The 24,413-nt window shown below is 35.5% G+C and overlaps 1 protein-coding gene across 2 annotated transcripts in view; it reads right to left on the bottom strand.

Annotated features, from left to right (window-relative positions):
* Positions 1-1,882: 1,882 nt before the first annotated feature.
* The window catches only part of RTTN (rotatin), a 79,401-nt gene continuing 56,870 nt past the window's right edge, over positions 1,883-24,413 (bottom strand). For both annotated transcript variants that reach the window (XM_066546152.1, XM_066546157.1), the window contains exons 38-49: positions 23,555-23,708; positions 23,263-23,400; positions 22,204-22,415; positions 18,359-18,464; positions 14,959-15,053; positions 11,201-11,278; positions 9,648-9,774; positions 7,724-7,923; positions 5,692-5,959; positions 4,352-4,455; positions 3,926-3,995; positions 1,883-2,342 (exon numbers count right to left, since the gene is read on the bottom strand). In XM_066546152.1, coding sequence (XP_066402249.1) covers positions 2,260-2,342; positions 3,926-3,995; positions 4,352-4,455; positions 5,692-5,959; positions 7,724-7,923; positions 9,648-9,774; positions 11,201-11,278; positions 14,959-15,053; positions 18,359-18,464; positions 22,204-22,415; positions 23,263-23,400; positions 23,555-23,708 — 1,635 coding nt within the window. In that variant the 3' untranslated portion in view covers positions 1,883-2,259. The remainder of the gene's footprint in view (positions 2,343-3,925; positions 3,996-4,351; positions 4,456-5,691; positions 5,960-7,723; positions 7,924-9,647; positions 9,775-11,200; positions 11,279-14,958; positions 15,054-18,358; positions 18,465-22,203; positions 22,416-23,262; positions 23,401-23,554; positions 23,709-24,413) is intronic.

Raw genomic sequence — 24,413 nt, 5'->3', positions numbered from 1 at the left:
AATTAAGACTAAAGGTTATTGTGAGGCTATTTATGGTAGTCTTAAGTGCCAGTGAATAGGAAATATAGGGTCATTTACATTTTATAACTCACTTTGTTAACATGCAGGAAGGCAGGATGCAGCCACTCTATGCTCCCAGTTTTCAAGAGAAAATTTGATGGAAGGAAGTGCTGTCCTTTAAATAAAGACATAAAGCCCTTTCCTTAATCTTGAAGGAGGAAAGCTTATTCACAATATGAATATAGATTTTAGCCCTCAGAGTTTAAAAATTGTTTTGATTTTCCAGAATAGCAACACCAAATATAAGTATTTACTTATGACATTGCTACAATTGCTTCCCACAACTATAAATTGTTGCAGAATACTGAGAAAATAACTCATTTTGGGATAAGCACAGCACTAAGGCTTACTGTAACAAATGTATTAGCAATTTGCCCAGATTTTTCAATGTGAATAGTTTCTTCAAGAACAAGCACAGCTTAGTAAAATAGAAATGTTTAATAGTAAACAAGCATCCAGATCTTCTATGGCCTTATTATATTGTACTTGCACTTCATGGAAGTCGTGAAACTGAAGTCCTCATTCTCCTCATGAGATCCATGTGTATCCATGCTTTGAATGAGATCTTGCCATCCTTGCAGGAGTGGTTACTTCTGTTAGAATTCATTTGGCATTGAGCGCTCTCATTTTTTGTCCTTTTGAAACAGAAAAAATAGCAAACAATCTGCATTTTGACTTAGTGACTGATTTATGAGAAAGATCATTGGGGTGAGTATGCTGAAACATAAGTCTCTGAAGAGACTCAGCACTTGGTAGTCTGAGGGAAAAAGACCTCACACTTTCAAGCCCAGTCAGCAAATGCTGACTTGCAGAGCTGTCTCCTGCCCTGCAGCTGAGTGTTCTGCAATAAATACCATGGGATGAGCACGACAGCATTTAACAACTGCTTTGCAAAACACAGTAATTACACAATACAGTAAGTGGAAAAGAATCAAGTTTTGGTGGTCCATCCTTGCTCTTTGTTTGGTGGAGGGACGGGAGATCAGCCAATAATTACATTTCTAGTAATGACTTAACCCATAAGCAACACACTTATGGTCAGCTGAATTATATCAAGTCACAGGTAATTTACAAGCACTGCTAAACAAATAAACCACAATCCCTTCTGTCAGCAGAAAATACTTTCATCACCTGGTTAAGAAGGAAAGACTAATTACAGGTAGACATGGCCTTGCTATAATTCTTAGAGATGTTATTTGGGTTTTGCTTTGAATTAGCTCACTTCTATCTGACTCTGACATAAAATAAAAGCTTTAAGTGTTGAGGGAAATTAAAACACCCTGTTAGATACTCCATAAGCACAGCCAGAAAAACAGTAGTGCTCAGAGAGCAATGTATTTTTTTTCTCAAACTCTTTCAGCATAGAATACTGAAAAAGTTAGAGCAATAGTTACATAGTAGCACTTCAAAGGCAACACAGCCTGGATAATGGGGGGGGGGAAAGAGAGGGGAGAATTTGCCCCAAGCAAAAGATTCAAAGTCTTTAGAAACCAACAGATTTTGACTCAAATATTTTCTACATTGTTGTAATGTAACTAAAATGGATGCACACACCCCATACCCTGAAAAAACTGCTACGTTTACATAACTGTCACCTCTAATATCAGCAATTGAGAGCTCTTTTTCAATTGTTAGCATCTTAAAAAACATGCAGCAATTTGAACTGAAATCTGCTTCAAAACCACAACACACACCTTGCTGTTTTGCATCTAATATGTGTAACACACCACAATTGCCAAAATTTTCAGTTTTTGAATGAGCATACACTGTGCACACCTGCGATCTTAAAAATTCCACTTCACTCACAGCAAATGCTGATCTCAGTTAAAAACCCCTTTATTAAGAACAATCCAAACCAGAAATTCTAATACTTTACAGTAACAATTTCAATGCATAATTTAAGAAAATTACTCATTTTTCAAATCTTTTCCCCTGTACATTCCTTCTTCTGTGTACATACTTTACATAGTAGCATAATTATAATTTCCCATTGGGATTACAGTACAAACAGTTTGAACAAGAAACAGTGCAATTTCTTTGGTTCAAAGAGATGAACTCCTTCCTCAAAGGCTTCATAAATTTCTTCCACAGCAAATCTGCTGCTGTCACAAATCTGTGAATCAGAAGTGCTTTCTTCAAATTTCAGGCTCTCATTGAACAAGCTTTTCAATTTCAACATGAGAAATCGACTGATGACCATTAACAATCAAGAAGCTGCACTACATTCTCTAAGCATTTTAAATGGTAGGCATGTAGTTCATTTTCTTCTGGCTGGGGAGAACCTGAAAGGAAAAAAAACCCCAAGATTTGAATTTCTAGTTGATTCTTAATACAAAATTCCTTTTCCAAAGATTGCATTAAACGCTTTGCAAGAATTCATGCTGGTTTATGACCCTAACCTCTGTATTAATGAGTAGCAAATCAAATACTTTTACTTTATGTTGCAACGTCTGTTTTGGTTTTACCCTTGGGTATGACAAAGCAGGAAATGTAAAATAACAATAGCCATGTTGAAATATTTCCCCACGTGTGCTCAGAATAACAATCTACCATTTTAGCCCTATTATCGCTGTTAAGTGATCAAAGCTTTACAAGTACAGACTAGATGGGATCCTTAATGCAGGAATGTTTTAGTGACAATATTGATGACATATTACAGAACTGTAAACCATAATAATGACAGTTGTGTAAAATCTTTTCTATTCCTTATTTTGATATGTACATTTTTATTGAATTAAAAATCAATAGTTCAGTCTGGGATTTCATGTTCTATAGCAGTACATAAATAAATGGGGATTAATGTTATGAGGTGCTAATCTGTAAAAGGTACATATTTCTACCTTGTTGATTCAACAAGGTAGGAAAGTCTCTGATCCGTGGTAGTTCTGCTGTAAGGAACAATACAAACTTGTTAATATATTATCAGTATATGAAATGTGGTACTGTTATGTTTAAGGATTGACTTAGTAATGGCTGAATTTGAAACAACAGTACATTCACAAAATTAATGAATTTGGGTGGCAGCACAGGAAAAATGATGAGATGTTCTATCAAAAATACACCTCCTCCTTATTAGGATACCAACAATGGTCAATGTAGAGAGAAAGTTTGTGGCAAATATGTTATGCAAATACTATGGAAACCTTGTATTATAAGCCCCTTAATCAATAAACCTATTTGAGTACATCCATAGAACAATTTAAATTAGTAGTAAAGCTCATTAGCTTAAAAAGACATTATCATGTCCTTTCAAGATTAGACTAACTTGATGTGACTAACAACCAATAAACCCATTATTAGCTACCGAAGCTCCAGATCAGTGTTTGAACACTTTCCATACTGAATGTTCTTCAGCTGAATCTACTGTAGTGCAGCCATTCAAACAAGAGCTATGTTCAGTTACTTAAGCAAAAATGTGAAGCTTTCAGAATGTCACTAACCCATGCCAGAATACTTTAATGTGGGAACAATGCTCTGTTCTGATCCCTTCTCTGTGTGGCTCAGCTCTGAGGCTGAGCACGGTTAGGCAAAGTCATTGCTAAAAGAACAATTTTTCTTATCACTAAATTTAAGATTTAAAGATTCACACAACTGTACTGTGAAAAGGCTTTTTATTGCAAGCATGATCAGACCTATACTTCAAAACTAACCTTGGTAATTATCTAAGGTTTTCACCTAAGGCATTTTTCTCCATCTCTATTTATAAGATGCCTAACCATAAGCCACATTGCTAATTGTGATTTTAGGGACAAAAGTATCCTTTCAAAAACTTGTAGCACAACAAAAGCTTACTGTGATGATATAAATTGAAATGCTTTAATGATGGAAAAATTAAGAATTGGCATTAAGTAGAAATAGGACCTACTTTTCTTCACTAAAGAATAAGCTTCATCTATTCTTCTCCTTATGGATGGATTCTTCAAAGTCACTTTTGCCTGTAGCACACACAAACACACAAAACACAATGAGCTTTCTTGCCCGCATGATCACTCCTTAATAGCAAAGTTTAAAAAATTACAATAATTCATCAGAGCATGAGATGTAGGAATTTTTAGAATTAATATAACTGTATCACCATATAGACTGCATTTATATAAGTAGTCACAAATTATGAAGGACAAACTGCTTCTATACCATGTTGTTTAAATCTCTCAGCCTCGGCAGCTACGCAATTAAAATAAAACAGAATGACTACTGTAAATTTTATTATTATTTACTTAGAGATTACTGTATTGTTTACAGCATAAAAGTATAACATTACAGTTTTTTCACAGATTTCTTAAATACTAACCTTCTGATAGTTGTGAAGCAAAGCCCAAAGTGAAGCTGCTCCTATTCTCTGAACAGTGGGACTGTTACTTTCCAAACAGGCAGACAGTACTGCAATTGCTTGATCTAATGAGACAAATAAAAAAACATGAAACCAAATGCATCTAGAAAATATAATCAAGAGCAATGCAAATATATTTACATGCTTCAGTAGACTGATGCTTGGAGTATACTTATTTTTATGACTAGTACTGGTATGGCAGAGGAATTACAGAAACTTTATTATCGATTAAATTTCAATATGCTCATAAAATCAGCACAGTACATTGAAAGAAGTGTTAAAAACAATATAGCAAAACAAAACCAAGTAATGCTAAAAAGTTAAGCCACCAGTAATAAAACATGAACATTATGTATAGCTATCAGCTATGCTTAGGGACTAAGTAAGCTGTGAAACTCTTTTATAACTCCCAGTAGCCACAATTAGAGCCACATCAGGATGGATATTAAGATGTTTCTATTTCCCTTCATACTTATTATGCACATGATTTGCAACCAATGAGAAATATTTGCCACCCCACTTTAAATGCTTTAATTTTCTAGAATTGCTCTGAAGCCAAACTCTTCCACTTTGGTTCTTCACTTCAGAACAAAAATTCATAGATTATGTAACTAAATAATGTATATTTAATTAAGGCAGTAAATCCACATCTTAAGAAAAATAAAAAGCATGGACACTATGGAAAACCTGCTGAGAATTTGAAACAAAGACAGAAGCACTCTCTCTGCAATTAAATGAGGGAATTTAATACCTTCTACAAACAACCAAGAAAAAAATTCTGAACATATTGTTACATTAAATATATATGCCATGACATAACTTTATCATTATCATAAACATTTTTTGTACATGACAGGATATAAAATAGTTTGTCTCAACATTAATGATTTGCATAAGCCAAGAAAGTTTTGTCCAGTTGAAAGATAGGAACTTCAATTATTTCAAACTGACTGATACAAAAAATCCTTCAACCCTCCCTGAAAAACTAGCTGTTTGAGAAAACTGTAACAATCCTTTCATGCATAATCTGTTATTATATCCAAATTATCTGCCTAACAATGAATCTTGATTTGCTTTTGAAAACTATTTATTTGGTTTTCCTTTTATTATGTATTACTGTAATTGTCTCTATGCCAAAATATGTATTCTGTAATTCTAAAAATTAATTTTTTATAAAAATGCTCTTCTAAAATACAACATTGAGTTCTTGGTCAGTAACCCAAACTGCCATGAAAATATAGTCTTCTGGAAGCCATGATATTCTCAGAGAACAACAGTTTGCACACCCTTCAGATACTTACCATTACCTAATATCTTTGGTTTATTAGCTGGACTAAAACATATGTTATGTAGAATAAGAAGTGCTAGATGTTGGCTGCTTTTGTGCTTGTATTTACACATTTCAATGATCTGGTCTAAAAAGCCATTTATCTTCATAACCATCTGTTGTCCATCTTCTCCAAAAGATATGTTCAGTAGCAGCTTTAGCCAGAGAGTAGACACGTTACCAGAATTTTTATTACTTCCTTTTGGCAATGAAAGAGATAAAAAGTTCTGCAGGAAGTTACTCTGTCAAAAAGAAAAAGGGTTTCAGAATTTATAGTATTCCATGGCTTGTTTGCTGTTGTCTGACCCTCCAATCCACATACTTGACCTAGTATTACTAGATTTATACATTAAAGGCAACCCATTATAAGTCAACGCTTTTGAAAAAAATTACATATGAAAAAGAATCTGCTGCATGGTTAAAAACTTAGTATGGTAACATACAGTTTCTTCTATAATAATTTATGCAGTGTAGATACATAAAAGTTGATCCAAGACAATATATTTCTTTAAAGACTAATTCCCACACTACATAAGCTTTTTGCTTTGTACTCATTGTTTATACCCAAAAATAAGCTAGTGACATTTTAAGTGAATCAATGCACTATTGTTAATGTATTCTTGATTCCTTAGTTATTATTGCATGCTATGGACAAATGTTAAAGGTATCACAGAATGTCTAGAGTTGGAAGTGACTTGTAAGAACCTACAGCACCACTCCTCCCTTCACTGCCAGCCAGAGGAATGTCCTCTATTTTTGTAAGCTTTGAAGAAAAAGAACTGTGCCTGGATATGACAAACTATCTCAGCTTTGCCTCCACTTTAAGGAGATTGTGAGAAGATGAAAATCAATTCCCATGTTGCAAGAGGGAGACGTTCTGACATTAATTCCTCTAATGAAAAAGCCCTTTACTAAATATTCCCAGCCTCACTGAATCTTGACAATATATACAAGCATCTGGTTGAAAGCAAGCAACCCAGCATACAAACTCATTGTGGTTTTATTCATGTGAATATAATATTGGTAATTTAATTTTCACAGAGGGAATTGGTTATTCAGTATTGCTTACACTTATGAAAGCAGAGCCCAAGAGAGAGAAGGAAGTACTATCACACTAGAGTGAAACTCTGAAGAGTCTAAAAGCAAAAACAATTCACAGAATACAACAGCTGTTACAGAAGAGATCTCAAACTCTGTTTCTATCAAAAAGTTTGAGTATTAGCCACTTTGCAATGGTATAACCATGCTTTACATAATTAGCATCCCAAAAAGACCTATTTCTCCCTGCATTTCTAACAGGTAATTAGGTCCAAGAACAGAACATTGTTAATAGAGATCAAAACAAATTTTTGCAATTAATCAACTACTATAAAAGTTGCTAGAAATAAACTCACTTTTTATAATTTCTACTGAATTAGCTCATCTTATCACATCACTACTACAGTTGACTTTCTCAAGGTTTGAATGTATTTAAATGATCAAAGTTGAAGGGAAACAGATTTTTCAAAGCACATTTCATAAAACAGAGTAAGGATCATTCTATATACAAAATATAAAAAGGAAAAGACATTACATATGTTTGTGTAATAAGAATAGATTTTTATTCAACATCCAATCATTGCTTTTTTTCTTAGAACTTTTACAAAGGTTATATTTCCCACAGCATACCTAATGATTTACACAATGTTTAATTTCTTGTTCATTCACATGCAGTTTGTTCTACAGCTTGGTCCACTAGTGATCGCTATCAATATATGTGGGTATTAAAAATGGTACAACCCACTGAAACAGAGAGGTTACAAAAAGCTCTAGTAAAAATTGTCCAGACTATAAATATAACTGAATTACACTCTGCTCTTAGGCAACAGTAACACAACTGAGAAGATACAATGGATTTGATTCCTGCAGATGCATATATGATCACAGGACACTCCATATTAAAATATGAGGGTTTATGAAAAAGGAAACTGCATCCATTGCTAAAATACAGGTTACAATTTACTTACCTTCTGAATAATGCCTTTACAGTCATGAGACAGAGCAAGGTTAGATATTAGACAAAAGACCACTTGCTGAACTGGGCTGTTATCATTTGACACATGGGAAGCCAATTTCAAGATGTAATGCATTAATGAATTGCCAGCTGCACTTCGTGTAGAGGGAAGTGATGATTGTCCACCACTGGCCCAACAAAGTGAAGCACAACCTTAAAGCAATGAGATATTTATCATATTAGAAATGCAGATATATATTTAAAAGAAAAATCTATAGAAAGAACAGTGCAACTGCTCAAACATTGAGATGGAACTTTTCAAAGAATTTGTTAGGTATCTTTTCTTTGAACCCCAATGAAGTCAATTAGACATGCTATGAATAGAATTGTGGCTAAATGTAGCACTTTACTGGAATAGGCATCTACTGTTCTATTGTTCTAGAATGTAAGAGGTAATTCTGCTGTTAAATAGAAGCCATTGCTCCATCTCAGAAAGTCTCCTTAAAAACCAGAACATATATCTAATTATACAATTATTTGGAGGTTGAATCTGAAGGGATCCTCTGAAACTGGCTCAGAAAAAGAGGTCTCTGTATAATTTGAAAGGATTAATATAAGTTTCTTAGAATATTTTCCTGAGAGATATAAGCACTGTCTGCAGCTGTCTTTACATTGTACAACAGAAGAATGCACAATCCTATGCTACAGAGCTACAAGTTTGAATTAATACAGCAGCAGGGAACAGCCATGTTACTGACCTAATACAGATAAATGCCTTCTGCACAAGTATAGATATATGTCCTGTTCTTTAGTGGCACTGGCCATCAGCAACAGCAGGTAATTTCTTACATGGCAAAAGTAAACAAAAACAAGACAATGTTTAACTGTGACAAATATTTACATGTGTTTCTCTGACTACACTAAGCAGGAGTGGTTAACCAGTTCAGAATAGGTAAATTTGGGACACCTCATAAGCCAGCTGTTCCGAACAGAAAGAAAAAACATGATTGATCAGAGAGCACGTGCTCTTATCAGCAAGGAAAATAAAAATGCAGCCTAGAGTCACGTCAGCTTGATTTCTTGCACACGGACAGGATACTACATTTTTATTTTTAACTCTGTAGCTGACTAATACTCTTCTTCAGCCCATATTAAAAAAAAATTCTTTATGAAAAAGTAATTGCAAGTTCATTTAAAGTCTGGAGACATTAACTTAAAAAAAGAGTCATATTTTAACCATTAACTATTTATTTTAATGGTTATGGTATCCTGACAGGGAGAAAGGAACAGACACTTTTCTGTCTTTTCAAGCTACTTGCAAATCATTATTTATGATTTGCTAAATCTAAATAACCAGGATATGGAAAGAAAAAAATCCATCCTAGAAGAAAGTTCAGGCTTCTAGTAGTGGGGACAATTATCAATGGAAATAAAAGGTTTGATCAAATAAAAAGGAGATTGCTTATGAAAAATATACAGATGCAAACTACTGAGTCCAAGGCATAAATAAACTGAAGAAACTTAATACAAAATTGAATTTGATTGACTATTTCAAAACCAGAATTGTTCTCAATAAGGATGTACAGCCCATACAAAGTGCTGATACACTGTTCTCTATTAAAGAATTCCTAGAACAGTAGTTCTATAATGTACTACTCAGTTTGGCAGAACATTCAGCAAAACCTTCAAATGTAATGGTTTGAATTAAATGCTATTTAATCCTTTAGTACAATTACACTCTTGCTAAACCCAACAGCTTGAACCAGATCTCAACAAAAGTCTGGAATGTATTAAAATCAAAACTCTCGATGGACTAGTGCTTTTACACTTTCCTCTCATGGTAGCAATAAACATTCTTTTCCCTTTATTATGCTTTTCTGTCTTAATTATTCTGGTAAAATATTTTGATGTATTCCACCATAGAGTGACTTTCATACCTGCAGGATAGTTTGCAGTGTAGACACAAAGCAAATGCAGAGCTATTTCCATTGAGGAATCATCTGCTAAAAGCCACGGCCACAGAGAATGCAGAACAGGAACGAGATGAGCTTTGAGTGCTGCCATCTACAACAACATGAGGAAGAATTTCAAATGCAATCAGTCCTTTGAAAATGAAATGTAGAATGAGAAAACCATATTTTTATCTTACGGTTTAAAAGACTGTACGGAGAACTGACACCATCATTTCAACCACCAATGAATTTAACTCTACGCCAGTCAAAATCAGCACATATCTTAATTACTGAAAGATATGCAAACAAAAGTAAAGTTTTATTCACTCCAAGTGTTCTTTTTCAAGAGCTCTCTACAGTTTTATTCAACTCCTTCTAAAGTAATTATTGGAACTCAAAAAGCATGGAAATACAAGAGTGCAGTTGTATACAGAGCAAATGATAGAAATCTTCAGTTATCAACCTCCTTCAATCCTCAAAGTAATTCTTTTTGCAGAACCTGATCAAAAGAAGAAAAATTTCCACAATAATCTTAGCTGAGATTATGGCACAACCAAGTTATGGGGACTTCAGGTGCCTTATTCAGCCCCAAGGGTTCTGAATACAAAAAGGATGTTAATAGAAACCCTGGAAAAGGGGTACTCCTGGAAAGTCAAGAAATCTTGTAGTTTTACCACTGCATTTGCTAAAAGTAGCCCAAGTTGTATAAACAGCACAAGTAAAACAATGCCAAGAAAAATTAAACTGTGAAAGTGGAAATAAATGTCTGAATGGCATCAGCAATAACAAAGAGCAGTGATCAGAACAAATGAACACAGGAAAAAGTGAAAACAAGTAATGTTATATTTTCCCCAAGTTAAAAACAAGTAGGCAGAATGGAAGTTGAAAAGAAATTGAAAAGAACAGAGAAAAAACCAAGAATAAAATGAAAAGACTTTCAAGATTTTAACAAGAAAAATGATTTTATAATAAATGGATATGAAAACAAAATTGTCTTTTGGAGGATTAATATAATTTCACTCAGATAAAGAAAAATAAGTATCAAATTATTTTTTAGATTTTGAGTTTTATTTTGTTTTGCTTGTTTTGTTGGGGTGGTTTTGGGGTTTTCTTGTCTTTCAGAAAGGCAAAAAAGGTAAGGAGAGGAAGTAACTTTCTAATATCTGAAATGTATCTTTATGCGACTTTCTGGTGGCCCCACACTTTTCTCCACATTCATTTTTCATGTTGTATGCTTTGAAAATTAGAATTATTGACTTATAAAAAGCAGAAGTGGATATAAAAAATAACAGACATCTGAAAACATTGGTAGCTACCAGGAGTTCTACCAGAACATGCTTCCATATGAACACTATGTTCCTAATAGATGGGTGAAGTATTCTTAGGAAGTGGGAATAACAATGAAATATGAAGTATTTCTTGCCATTAATATCAAACTTAAATTTAGCCAGTTTGAAAATAACTTCAAAGCAGAAAAAAAAATTATCTTCATTCAGTAACTAAATGTGCTCATATTACTTCAGTATAAAAATACTTACTTTGCATTCTTCATTTTGAAAGAGGCAGTTTCTAAGGAGCTGCATTGAACACCTTAACTCCTTGATAAGGTTATCCTCCTATCCAGGGAAAAACAATTGAAGATCATCAATGTAAGACAGAATGAATTTTGTACAAGGAGGAAAGATATTTCAAAAGAAGTGCAAATCTAATGTATCAGTGTTTGGATCACATCTGCTCAGCAGTTTTTTTCTGATTTCACGTAGAATTCATCTCAGCTAGCTTCAAGCACGTTTACAAAAGACATTTAAAACCAGTAACTTATTATCCTTATCTCTCTTTTAACTTATTATCCTTATCTCTCTTTATAACCCACAGAAACTACTTCTAGGGGCACCAATGTGACCAAATGCAGAAATCTGTAATGTTGAGCTCCATTTCTCTTGTGACTAATAAAGAACGGGTGAAACCCTCCTGAGTATTTGTTCCATCCTAAAGCACACGTCTAAAACAAGTCAAATGAATCATTGCCTAGAAGAATTTATTTTTCTTCCTTGGATAAAAACAAGGTTAAATTAGTTTTGTCCTCAGACCCTGAGATGAGCTCAGTTGGAGCATGGTGCTAATAATGTTAAGGTTGTGGGTTTGACCTCTATACGGACTATTCATTTAAGAACTGGATTTGATGATCCTTGGGAGACCCTTCCAACTCAGACTATTCTGTGATCTCTACAGCAGGTCAGGCCAATCCATCCTTATATTCCCAGGATCTTAATTTCCTATCCTTAACTATAAATATAGAAGCTATAAATAACTTCCAACCTGATAAGAATATTACAAAAATAAATACAGACCTTTGGACAGTGAGGTGTTACCCTGAGATTCAAATTACAAGTGAACAAAGAATCTATCTTCTTGACAGAGCTGTGACACTACAGGGCAGTGATGGCTGCCCTAACTCCTTTAAGGGTGACACACTAAACCACTTCTGAAAGATTATCAAATGTCAACAAGCTTGTTCACCACAGGATACTATTCCTGTCTTATCAAGCATAAAGGAACAAAAATGTAAAATAGAATTCATACTTAATCCCAGACAAGGTGAAGAAACAATGCATGCTTATAAATCCTAATGCGCTTATATATCATAAATCATATATTTGATGCCATTTAGAGATGAAGTACTCTGCAGTACAGCCCACTGCAAAAAGGTTAATGAAAGCCAGGTGTAGTAGGTCAGGAAGAAACATACAAGTCATTATTACAAATACATTTTATAAGTGGTTTGTCTCACCTCTAGTCAAATAAAATGCTAACACTAAGACAAGACTCTTAAGACAAGAATTCTTTCAAGGAATTCTGTGTGTATTAATCTAGTTAATAAGTAAAATAGCATTAAAATGCCACAACCTACAACTCATATTTAGTGTACAAACTTCTAGGAGGTTGAAAAAGTTATGGGTTGCATTGATAGCACTGTTTAGATTTATTTATTTTAGGATATCTTGCTTTTTACTACAATAATATTTTGACACGATTTTTTGAAAGTTTGACTACTTCTAAATACTTTTCATGGTCTTTATTAGCATCACACTAATTATTGTGAAAGAAAAGGAATATCAAGTAAAACACCTCAGTTGACCTGAGAATGAAGCTAGGTAAAACATGCTTTTCCCAATAGTTAAGAGTTAGAGAAAGGAAAAAAGAAAAGAAGCTGTCATAACTTTCCTCTGAGGGTTGTGCCCCGAAGTGGGCAAAGGGGCAGTTTTGTGAATGATCAGGTAAATCTACCATGAAAGCAATGTCTCAGTGTCCCCCACATGAAACTGTCATTATGTGCCACATATGATGAACAGCACACTTACATATGATGCAGCAATCTACAGTCCCAGCTAAGCAGGAAATCTGTCACAAAGTCTTTGGCAAATCTTTCAAAGAATTTTCAATTAAACATAAACTGTTTTTATGAACTTTCTCAGAGGCTCCTTTCCTCCAATTTCATTCAAGTTTTAAATTTCTCCTCAACCCAAAAACTACAAAGAACCAGCTGACTTCAACCTTATAGGACATATCTAGGGCAAGACACCTTTCAGCCTCCAACACTTGAAAAAGTAAAATGAATGTTTTTAGGAGATCTCAAGAAAAAATACGGTAGCCTTCAAATCTCAGGGTCAAACACAAATTTTTTTTTAAGAGTTCATTGTCATAAAACACAATTCCATACTCTCACAAACCAAGGCTAATGTCTGTATCAAAACCTCAGAGAAAAATACTACTTAGCTGACACTACAGCAATGCAGAAATACCCTACAGGAAGATGTGTTCTGCAATTTCTGATTTATGTGGGAGTGGACAAGATATCAAACTTGACAGCAGAGGTTACTGCCTGTATTTTATTAATTCTCTTAGATGAAAGTGGCAGAGAACAAGCAAATTGCAACAAAAATCTTATGAAATTGTTGTATGATGGCAAGACATAATTTATATCTATATGTGGTAAAGAAGGCTTGGGGGACCTGAGAGTCTGGAAGAACTGGAAGGCAGGTTGAAAAACAAAGGCTAAATAAATAAACTGTGAATGGAGAGAAACTACTGGGAATGCAGGCAGTGGAAGGACCACAAGCATGAAGTTAAAAAGACCCAAAACTGACAAGAAGTTAAAAAAACCAGGGACAATTGAGTCTGATGACAAGAAACTGAGATGTCCAGACCAAGTTTGAAGGAGAAAAGAAATAGAAATAAAACTGAAATCCAGATAGTAGGAAAGTAAAAAAGCTATTATTTACATGCACGAGCAGAATGAAACAAATTTTGGGATGGGAGGGAGATTGACTGATGCAAGAACAGACAAAACCAAAATAGCTAGCACTGGTTGAAAGACACTGAAAAAAACAACTTAAGAAAACCAAAAAATATTATTGTGGAAACAAGATGGAAAAAATTAGCTGGATTAGATAGGGCCATAAAGTCAAGACTGAAAGTCCAACTAAGTTTGAAAACAATACTCTGATATTGCTATAAGATAAATATAATAAATTACAAACATGACAGATTACAAAAGGATGAGATGCGTATGTGAGTGGATGTCTGAAAGTGAATTTTGAACTCTCAATCAGCCTGCTATTTGCTGCTTTCAGCCAGGATGGACTAGTTGCTAATTCTGATAACCTGTATGAAAAGTGGGAAATCTTGAATCAAAAACAGTAATTCAGAGGCTGATCATGTTGTACTTTGCATGTAGGCTACTGAGTTTAGGCAAACAGAAGCTTGGAGTTCTGGAAAGAAAAGTTAGTGGAAAAAAGAAGGATTCCTGAAAAGAGATTGCCCCTCACGGAAAGAAATGGGCCCCAAAAGAAGAATGTGAAGATCTTAGTTGGAGGAACAATCTGGCAAGTGGGAGAAGATCCTGAGGACCAGAGAGATGCATGGAAAAACACTACCAGGATATGCCCAGGGGCTTTGTCCAGTGAGCAACCAAGACTGGGCAGCTGCAAAGTACGAACCAAAGTGATTTTCTGTCTGACATTCCTGAAGTAGCAGCCATCTCTATGTTGGAAAAGGTAGTTGAGACCTGGTGAGACTTCTGGGTGGAAGAGTATGTGAGATAATTAAGTTGGTAAAAGTTCTAAAATCATTGAATTTTAAAGAAACTCCAGTATCTGGATCCACTACAAGCTGTCATTTACTTTGTCTCATCCAGGACGCAGACAAGCAGCACCTGCCTCAAGAAAACAAACAAACAAACAAAAGAAAGCTGGGAAGTGCCTTATCCTATCAGTCTTCTGGTTTTTATAGCTACCTTTTTTCTCTGTGCTTTCCCAGGCTTTAGGGAATCCAAATTCAGCTGTGTGTGGATGGTCTTCATGTTTTCTATACAACTGTCTATCAGGTCAGCTGGAAGACAAAAACCAGTAACATTTATAATTACATTCACAATCAAAAATGTTATTTTGAAAACCAAAATATCTTTCTGGCAATGATCTTCTTGTTCTCTACTTGATATCAGGAAGTAGCAAACACTTTCTGAGATTAAGTGCATCTAGCTGAATGCTCTCAAGAAGCAAGAACATATTTGAGTCCTCTTGCAACAAAGTCCCATGAGAGGAATGCCCAAAGGAAGGACTAGTAAGATTGAGAGGGGAAGATGATTTGGGTGGAGCAGCTAATAACTCATAACTCTTCAGGATATCTTCAACAATGCTCCTTAGAAGTGTGAAACTTCAAGACATTAAGGCATCCATTGATTTTACCTAAGCTTTCCCTAACAACAGCAGATCTGCTGCATTCTTTGTGAGACAAAGCAAAGCAACCATTCAGGTGACTTCAAGGGCAAAATGTCGAGTTAGGCTCTTTTCTTTGGATCTAGAGTCTTTAAGTCACTATAAGATGATGGAGTGACTATGTAAGTGGAGAAGGTAAGACCTACAGATATTATCTGTCTGGGCGTCTGTAAGGATTTTGACACGGTCCTTTACAACATCCTTCCAAATTGGAGAGTTAAGGAATTGACAGGTGGACTGCATAGGGATGAGGTCACACCTAGAGGGTAGCAGTCAATGGATCAATGTCTAGATGGAGAGTGGTGGCAAGTGGTGTCCCTCAGGGATCCATATTGGGACCAATATTGTTTAATGTCTTCATCAATAACATAGTGGGATTGAGTGCATCTGCAGCAAATTTGCAGGTGGCACCAAACTGAGCAGGGCAATTGACACACCTGAGGTCTTGGATGCCGCCCAGAGGGACCTGGACAAGCTCAAGGTCCAAATGGACCTCCTGAAGTTCAACAAGGTCATGTGCAAGGTGCTGCACTTGGGTTGGGAGAATCCCAATTATCAATACAGATTGGGAGATCAAAGGATTGAGAACATCCCTGCCAAGATGTAATTAGGGCACTGGTGAATGAAAGGTTGGACATGGCCAGGTAATGTGAGCTCACAGTCTAGAAGGCCAAGTGCATCATGGACTACATCCAAAGCAGAGTGGCCAGCAGGGCAAGGGAGGAGATTCTGCCCTTCTGCTCTGCTCTGGTGAGACCCCACCTGGAACACTGCATCCAGCTGTGGGGTCCACAGCACAGGAAAGACCTGTTGGAGCAAGTCCAGAGGCAGATCACAATAATCCTGAGAAGGATCTAATACAACTATGAGGACAGCTGAGAGGGTTGGGATTGTTCAGCCTGAAGAGGAGAAGTCTGATGAAAGACCTGGTTGCAGCCTTCCACTTAAAAGGAAAAGCTTAAGAAAGATGGGGACAAACATTTTAGCGGGGCCTGTTTTAAGGGGTAATGGTTTTAAACTAAAAGAGGACAAACTTAGACTAGATATGAGAAAGAAATCTTTTACAATGAGGATGGTGAAACACTGGAACAGGTTGTCCAGAGACATGGTGGATGTCCTACCCCTGGAAACACTTGGATAGGGCTCTGCATAATGTGATAAAGTTGAAGCTGTCCCTGATTATTGCAGGGGGCTTGACCTAGATGGTGTTTAAAGGCCCTTTCCAACGCATTCAATGATTCCATGATATTGGGATAATTCGAGTTGGAAGAGATGGCCTCCAGAGGTCACACACCCAATCTTCTCCTCAAAGCAGAGCAAGCTCTAAGCAGGCAAGGTTTGCCTGCAGCTTTACCCTGCTGGGTCTTGAAAATGTCCAAGAACAGAGACAGCAGACTATGTCTAGCAGTACTTTACTGCCTTCAAAGGGCAAATGTTTATTTACAGGCAGTTTGACTCTCATGGTTCAATTTATGCCCATTCTTTCCATCCTCCTATACCATGGACTGCTGTAAGAAACCCATCTCCAACTTCTTCAAAATCTCATAGGTCCTCCCAAAGCCTTCTTTTCTCCAGGTAGAACATAAGTCAACTCCATCAGCTTCTTCTCTAATGACAAGCGAATACAACCACCCTGATGGACCTCTGGGGAACCTGTTCCAGTTTGTTGACATTTATTGTACTGGGCCAAAACTGGATGCACAATTCTAGATTTAGTCTAACAAGTGGTAAGTAGAGGAAAGAAACTTTTCCCCTTGATCTGATGGCTGTGTTCCTGCTAATAGACCCCAGGATGCTGTTAGTCTTCTCACATTCAGTTTGCTGCCTACCAGGCCCTCTTTTCAGCTCTCCAGTCAGCCTCTACTGCTGTAAGGGCTTGTACCTTTTGAGGTGCAGGACTTTGCATTTTTAACTTAAAGTAGCCTTTAAGAGCTGAACGGGTGATGCTAGAGCTGCAGGTATCTTTAGAACACTGCTTTGAGCCCCAGAAGTTGTCTTCCTCTTTTCTAAGGCCTGTGTTGCACAACAGCAAGGATGACTTGATGGCTGCTCTAGCACAGAATGATGCACTTCCTGCAGTGGAAGTGCCTCCACAGGAAGCTGGAACTTAGATGATCTAGTAAGTCATCAACAGAAGAAGCAGCCTGACTGAAGTAAGGGCTGAGTACAGAACAAATACACTGGGAAAGAGCAGAAAGGGTAAGACCTGAAGTTGAGTTTTCTACCACTATAGGGATCAGACACTGCACAGATCTGTCTAAGCAATCAATGTCAGTGTACTGGAGGTTACAGAGTGGAAAAAACAGAGATGTAAGGTACAGGAAAGCACCCAAGACAAAGTGCACTTGGACAGATCAAAAGGTGTAAAACACATGATGCATGAGAAATGCAAATTCACAATTCTCCCATGTTCTAGAGGGCACAAGAAGCCTGTGATTAGAAGCTGGCTTACTACTGTGAAGGGAAGAAAGTCCTACTTAAACTGTAAAATGCGAGCAAAGAACCAGGGAAGAACAAAGCTGAGAAAAAGAAGTCTCCTCTTGTCCAGGTACAGCCAGAACTAAGAACACAGGGCATACTTTCACCTACCCAAGTATTGGAAGATACTGCCAGTGAAAAATCTCCAGTTTCTAATGGATGAATATAACTTTAGTAGCAAAAAGCTAACAGGTCTCTCACTCCAACACAGACCTGTGACTTCACCACAGGGTTTTAAACTGGTTATAACATAATAGTTCATCTGTAGCTGAAAACTTAAATTATTAATAAGATTTCTTAGTGAAAATCTGAAAAAAACCCCTGCTACTGAAACCTAGGTCTTCTGCTTTGAAAAAAAAAATTACAATCTAAAGGTAATATGTAAAACACCTGCAAGCATTTGATTCACATACAATTAAACATACATTTTGAAATGCTCACCTTCCAAAGCACATCTCTGGGCATTTTTACTGACAGCTAACAGAGACAACAGTGCATTTGTAGCAACTTCTTTCAGCACATCCTTTGAAGATTTTCTTTCATAGACCTACAAAAATGCAATTTCATTACTGAAATGAAGTGACCATATTAAAAGTAGTATTCACAGCTATAAGTAGATTGTCAGAGTCTATATTTTCATTTGGATGATTTATCACTCTATTTCTAAATAGAGTTCTCCCTCTCTATATTCATGTTTATAGTCAGTCTGCATTGAAGTGTTTCGAGGTTTTTTTAAACTCATTTTTTTAAATTAATTCTTTCTTCTTTTTCTCCTAAGCCCACTCCTCTTATTCTTTTCTTAATATTCTATTTTTTTAAGGCCTAGATTCCAAATCCTGGCATTTCATTATTTTCTTAATATTCAGGAATAGGCTTGGTATTGCAGACAACTCACTGATATGCCTTTAGTGCAATCTCACCTTCCTTCTACACAACGATGATGAAGAGATCAAATACAGTGAAATTCCTTCAAAAAAATCATTGAGAGTTATTTTAGATACTCTTACTAACCAGTGAAAAATGGTAGCTTGTCTTAGTTTTGTGAGGCCTTTGTGAGCATCACCACATTTCTAATAACCTAAGTATAATCTCTGTTTTCAAAGGAATATTTATTTGGAGTCATATAACAAGATAGTTGAAAGACAAGGAGCACTCTGTGCTTCATATATTATTCACTACAGAATTTTGTCTATCTAGCAATTTTCCCTAAAACACCATGCCAGTTCTGACATCCAAGATAATAGAAAACACCATCCACTGCAATCAGAAAAATATAGGAAAACAAGAACAGTTGCTGGATCATAGTAAAGAGAAAAACATATTTTGAAGCTAGCCAAAAATATAACATCTTAAGAAAACCTTAATACTTTAGACAGAAATCTCATGAGTACCTATCCTCATATCTACCTATATCTCACAGATTTTAATTCTACATACACCATGTATTAATGGACTAATAATTTTTTCAGATTTTCATATGCAATAAAATATCAATGTACGCTCTAAGGTCATAATTTATTGAACTGTTCACTGTAACTAGGGGTGAGAAGGTCAAAGGATATAGAATAGTAAGTTAATAACTAGAAAAATCCCAACACCTCATTGATAAGGACAACTGGCACCAAATAAAAGCACTGAAGCATGGACTGGGTTCTGTGTTCATAACCAACAAAAAAGAAATTTACATTTAGACTTCAACAGTTTTTATTAGATCTGGTGTGAAATCTCAAATCTAACAGCAACACAAGAATGTTTGAAGTCAATAAGAAGTCAATTAACTGTTTTTCTGTTCTCATAGGACATAGTTTCTTTTCAAATTAAAAAATTTAGATGTTTGAGTACTTAAAAGCTTAAACTTTAAACTAATTGACACAAGCCAGGAAAGAAAAAATTGTTGAATTCCAGCGATCTTGCATAGCCTAAGATGTAGGTTGTGTCACTTATCCCCTGAAAGGCTTTTGCCCTAGTAAATTTCTAAATGTTTTTACTTTTTCTTAATATTCATTAATACTTTAATAATACAAACATATTTCCCTATCAACTTCTTGGGTATTTTCCTGTAAGTATTATGTGGCAGACTAGAACTGATCCAATAATTAAGGTGAGTTGTCTTATATCTGTATCTTTTTCAAAAGTTTTAATTTCATGTTACGTTTTCTAAATTTTATCTTGAACACTAGCAAAATTCTGTTCTTTCTCGAAGCATGCTCTTCTATGCATTTTTTCTTACTCTGCCATCAAGAACTGCAGTTGATAATAAAAAAAGAAAATTTATGTAAAGCATAGGGAGCACAAGTAATTAAGAATTAATTAATGATTAACTACCAGTTGAATGGAAAAAATAACTCCAGAAATTTATAATGCCTTGTGCCAAAAGATTCTATAGTTTAAAACTATAATAGAAGTATTAAAATGAGAATAGATACTGAATTATTTTCTGAAATTATGTTCAATAATAAATTTAAGATGTCCCATAAATCTGGCTATGTTAGTCTTCACCTACTGCAAGTTAGTTGCAGGGGAGGTCACAGTCTATTATACTGTAAGCTTTACACCTAGGAAAAAAATGTTAGGGCCAAAATTTGAGAGTTTATATATAGATTATGATTCTCTTCTTAATTTTATTTCTGATCTTAAGCACACAAACACAAAGAATAACATTTATATACACAAAACAATCAAAACCTTTCAAAGTCAGCATGTGCACTTACTAGATTTCTTGTATGTGATAATGAATTCCAAGTTGAGACCTGGTCTTCTAATATTCACACCTGTACACTGGGTACTAAATTAGCATTTGCCACTGCATATATCAGGTATTCTGTAGATTTTATGTATTTAGGATGATTAATGGAGATGACTGTTTGTTTGAAAAGTCTCCCATCCCTTTCTATGTTAGCCAATTATTTGCCTGACTGCTTCTCTTTGAAAGTGCTTCTCCTGAAGAAAATCCAAAACCTTTTTGGTTGTTTTTTTCATTTTTAATGGCAATTTTGTTTAGGTGTTTGTTGTTTCAATAGGTTACTTTACATCCCATGGGCTCATTCCACTGTCCTCTCAATGACCACTGTAAGGGGGTGGAAATACATGTACTTTGACCTAAGAAACTGAAGCTGTTTCTTTCCTAATTCTGTTATCCTTTTGGGGAGATCATAGCAGCCCTGTAAGGACCCAGAGAGCATAGTCTGTCTTTTGAACTCTTATGAACAAAATGCAATGTCTGTCTACATCTCTGAACAGTTAAAAAGCATGTTAAAAGCTGATGCCTCTTACAATATTCAAACTATGTCTCATGTCCTTTCATTGACTGGCTGCAGTTTATTCTTCATTGTATCAACTTTTTCTGCTCTCAGCATAAGAATGGTTATGCAGTTATGTACACTTGTATGAAATTAGAGGAATGTTACAACATGTCTTTATCAGACGTACTCTCATGCAACCATACTTTTTGTGCCAGAGCCAAGGAGTTTTGTTTCAGGCACATATGCAAGCATTAACACAAAAACCCAACAGGATATTTAGCAAACTATGGGGTTTGAACAAAATGCCCCTGTTTTGCTTGAGTCCCTGAAAATCACGTCCTCACACTGTGCCCTAAAATTATCTGAAGTTAGTTGCCAAAAATGTAGAGAATTCTGGTTATGTGGCCTGTAGAACGACCAAGAAAGACCCTACTGGGAAGTTTTTCCTCCCTGAAAGACAGCAGGTTCTCAGTGGACAGAACACCATCCCCCAATAGATACAATAGAGCCACAGTGCTGCAACAGAGCAGGAAAGAAGCACAAAGCTTGTGACAGATACCAGGACAAGTCTTGGTAGGAGTAAGGTTATTCAACAAGAATTCAGCATCCATAGGAAGAGAGGAGATGAATACTAAGAGAGCATTCTTTTGGTCACACCATCCAATATATGACCAATAAATGTCAAAAAAATACGCTTTACATAGTAAAATAGTAATAAGATACTTATTAAAAATAGTTGTAAGGCAATGACTTCAGAACAACAGAAATCATAAGTGACATTTTATATAATGTGCATCATTCAGAAAAAAACCCTGCACTTCTAATCATAGATCATTATAATTGTTACAGTGACAAACTGCACATAAATTACAGAATATAGATAAAAGAACTAAGTTGGAGGGAAAAAAAATAAGACACAAATTTCATTTATAATTTGCTTACTTCTACCAACCTGTAAATAAGGGAAGGATTAAATATAAAGAAAGTAAAAGAATCAAAAATGCAAAAGTATATCCTGCAATCACATTGCCAAATTTTAAATACCTGAATAATTAAAGCAGTAAGTTGAGTTACTGGCGCCTGGCATTCTTCAGTGTGATCCAGAAGAAAGCTAATAGTTGGATTTTGACACACACTCTGTTTATCCTGGAGCTGTCTTCTTCCTTCCTCATTCAAAAGGACAGAGAGGAACTGTAAACTACCCACATATAAAGCAGGATATGTGGTAGACAGATGAATACAATCAGAAATGGTATCTAAAAGGTTAAACAAAAAAAATGAAAATTTTTACATTTCATTATGAATAAAGCTCAAGTAATCTTTAGAACACAGAAAGACTTATCAAAGAAAGCACATGAAACCAGAAGCAGTTGTACTGTGCACTGTACAAGGAATTCTACAAATTCTGTGCAGCTTGTAAGTCTTCAAAATAATCTAAGAAAGAAAAGTTTGAGTTTTATAATGGTTGAATGAATTAATTGCTCTGCATTCATTTGACTATAAAACAAAAAAGCAATCTCCATTTCACTCAAATCCCTTATTTGTCCAGTAATTTTTTGAACTCTCCTTATTTTATCAACAGCTTACATCATAAAACCAACAGTATGCATTAGCTGCTTTATTTGCAATTGGATTTGGGTTCAGTAGATCTCTTAACATGCACAAGCTTGTCTGGACTATGTTCATACTTGAGTATTGAAGCATGTCACAGAATCTTGCCTAACTATGCAAGTAAATAATGTTAGAATAATTAAAATACAAAAAAAACCCCTCCTGTATAATAATCTTGGATTTCTAGATCTCTCATCTTCCTGCAAAATTTTGCTTTCCTTTCATGCATGATATTTAAAAACAAAGAAGGGGGAAAAAAATGAAGTGCTAATGGATCATTTAACAAATGCCACATTTGGTTAAGGTTTACAACTAAAATCATTCATCCATACATGTGAAGAAAACAAAGCAAGTCAGTCAAGCTCTGGACACATTGGTTTTCATTGTGGGTATCTCATTAGTAATTACTTAATAGCATCTAAAGAGCAATGACTCTCTTTTCTATTTGTTTATTAGTTGCTAGGAAAAAAAACATGCAGGAATAGTCATTACCAATTATTGCTGTACAGTGATTTGCAAGGGCTGCTGTCACAGATGGAAAAGATATCTGGCCATTTTTCCACAGTAATGTAGCTAGAAGGCTGAAAGAGTCTACCCACGTCTCATGAAGCACAGACATTAACTCGGGATCTGCAAAGATAACACAGGAAAAAATCAAACCACTTAAAAATGTGCACAGACCTGGAAAGCTGAACCTGACCATACCTGTCCATTTACCTCAAGGTGGTACCTAAATGAAGACTTGCCTCTGTCTGGTTAAAAAGGAAACAAAGTACCTCATTACCTAAGCCAGCTTTGGGACGTATGGTGAGAATCCTGAAGGTATTCCCTAAGAGGGGTTTCAGCAGTTCATCCTGGCTTACAAGATCAGAGTCCACCAACAAACAAGATTTTAGAAGCCTGGACACAGATGACAAGTACTGAAGTAGTAACAAGACCTGTTAAATATTTGTAGAGAGATATGAAATAAAGCCATATATTTACACCTTCCACATTATTTTAAGTTTACTCACATTCATTTAACTGATTAATAATGTTTTAATAAACACCATTTAAATAATAGGACATGAATTTAAAATGTTTCTCTTAATTTTTACTGTAGAAGATGAAACAGAATCCCTAGACTGGAAACACATATGTGCAATCAATTTTCTAGAAGCAAAACAAAAGATCCTTGTGAGAAGGTCATGACTCTTGCTACATTTACAGCAGCATACTCATTGGAAGGTCACAAAGGAAAACACAAAAATGGTCATTAATACTGAAGAATACATGTGTCTTCCTAAAAAAAAGAAGCTGACATATTTATATATTTATTCTGATAAGTTTTCTGTAGAAACACATTTCTTTAATTAGAAGAGTAATTTACTTCTAAGTAAATGTGAATGCAGAGCAGCAGAAGCTACAAAATGGCTGTGTCACGAAACAGCATATTCTATAGATTGTATATACAGAGTCAAGTTTGACAAAAAGGTAGTTCTATCAGCAGTAACCCTATATGGTTTGCATACATCAAAATTAGCTGAGAACTATGTAAGTGTCTGCAGGATCAGAGACAAAGCAAAGCAGCCAGGTTTGTTACAGACAATATCCAATGTGTCAGTAACTCTATCTGGCTCATTGTATGTTACTTCAGTAACATA

The sequence above is a fragment of the Molothrus aeneus genome, chromosome 1 (assembly GCF_037042795.1).
Source record: "Molothrus aeneus isolate 106 chromosome 1, BPBGC_Maene_1.0, whole genome shotgun sequence".
NCBI classification, from domain to species: Eukaryota; Metazoa; Chordata; class Aves; order Passeriformes; family Icteridae; genus Molothrus; species Molothrus aeneus.
This window is presented reverse-complemented; position numbering and strand designations above follow the sequence as displayed.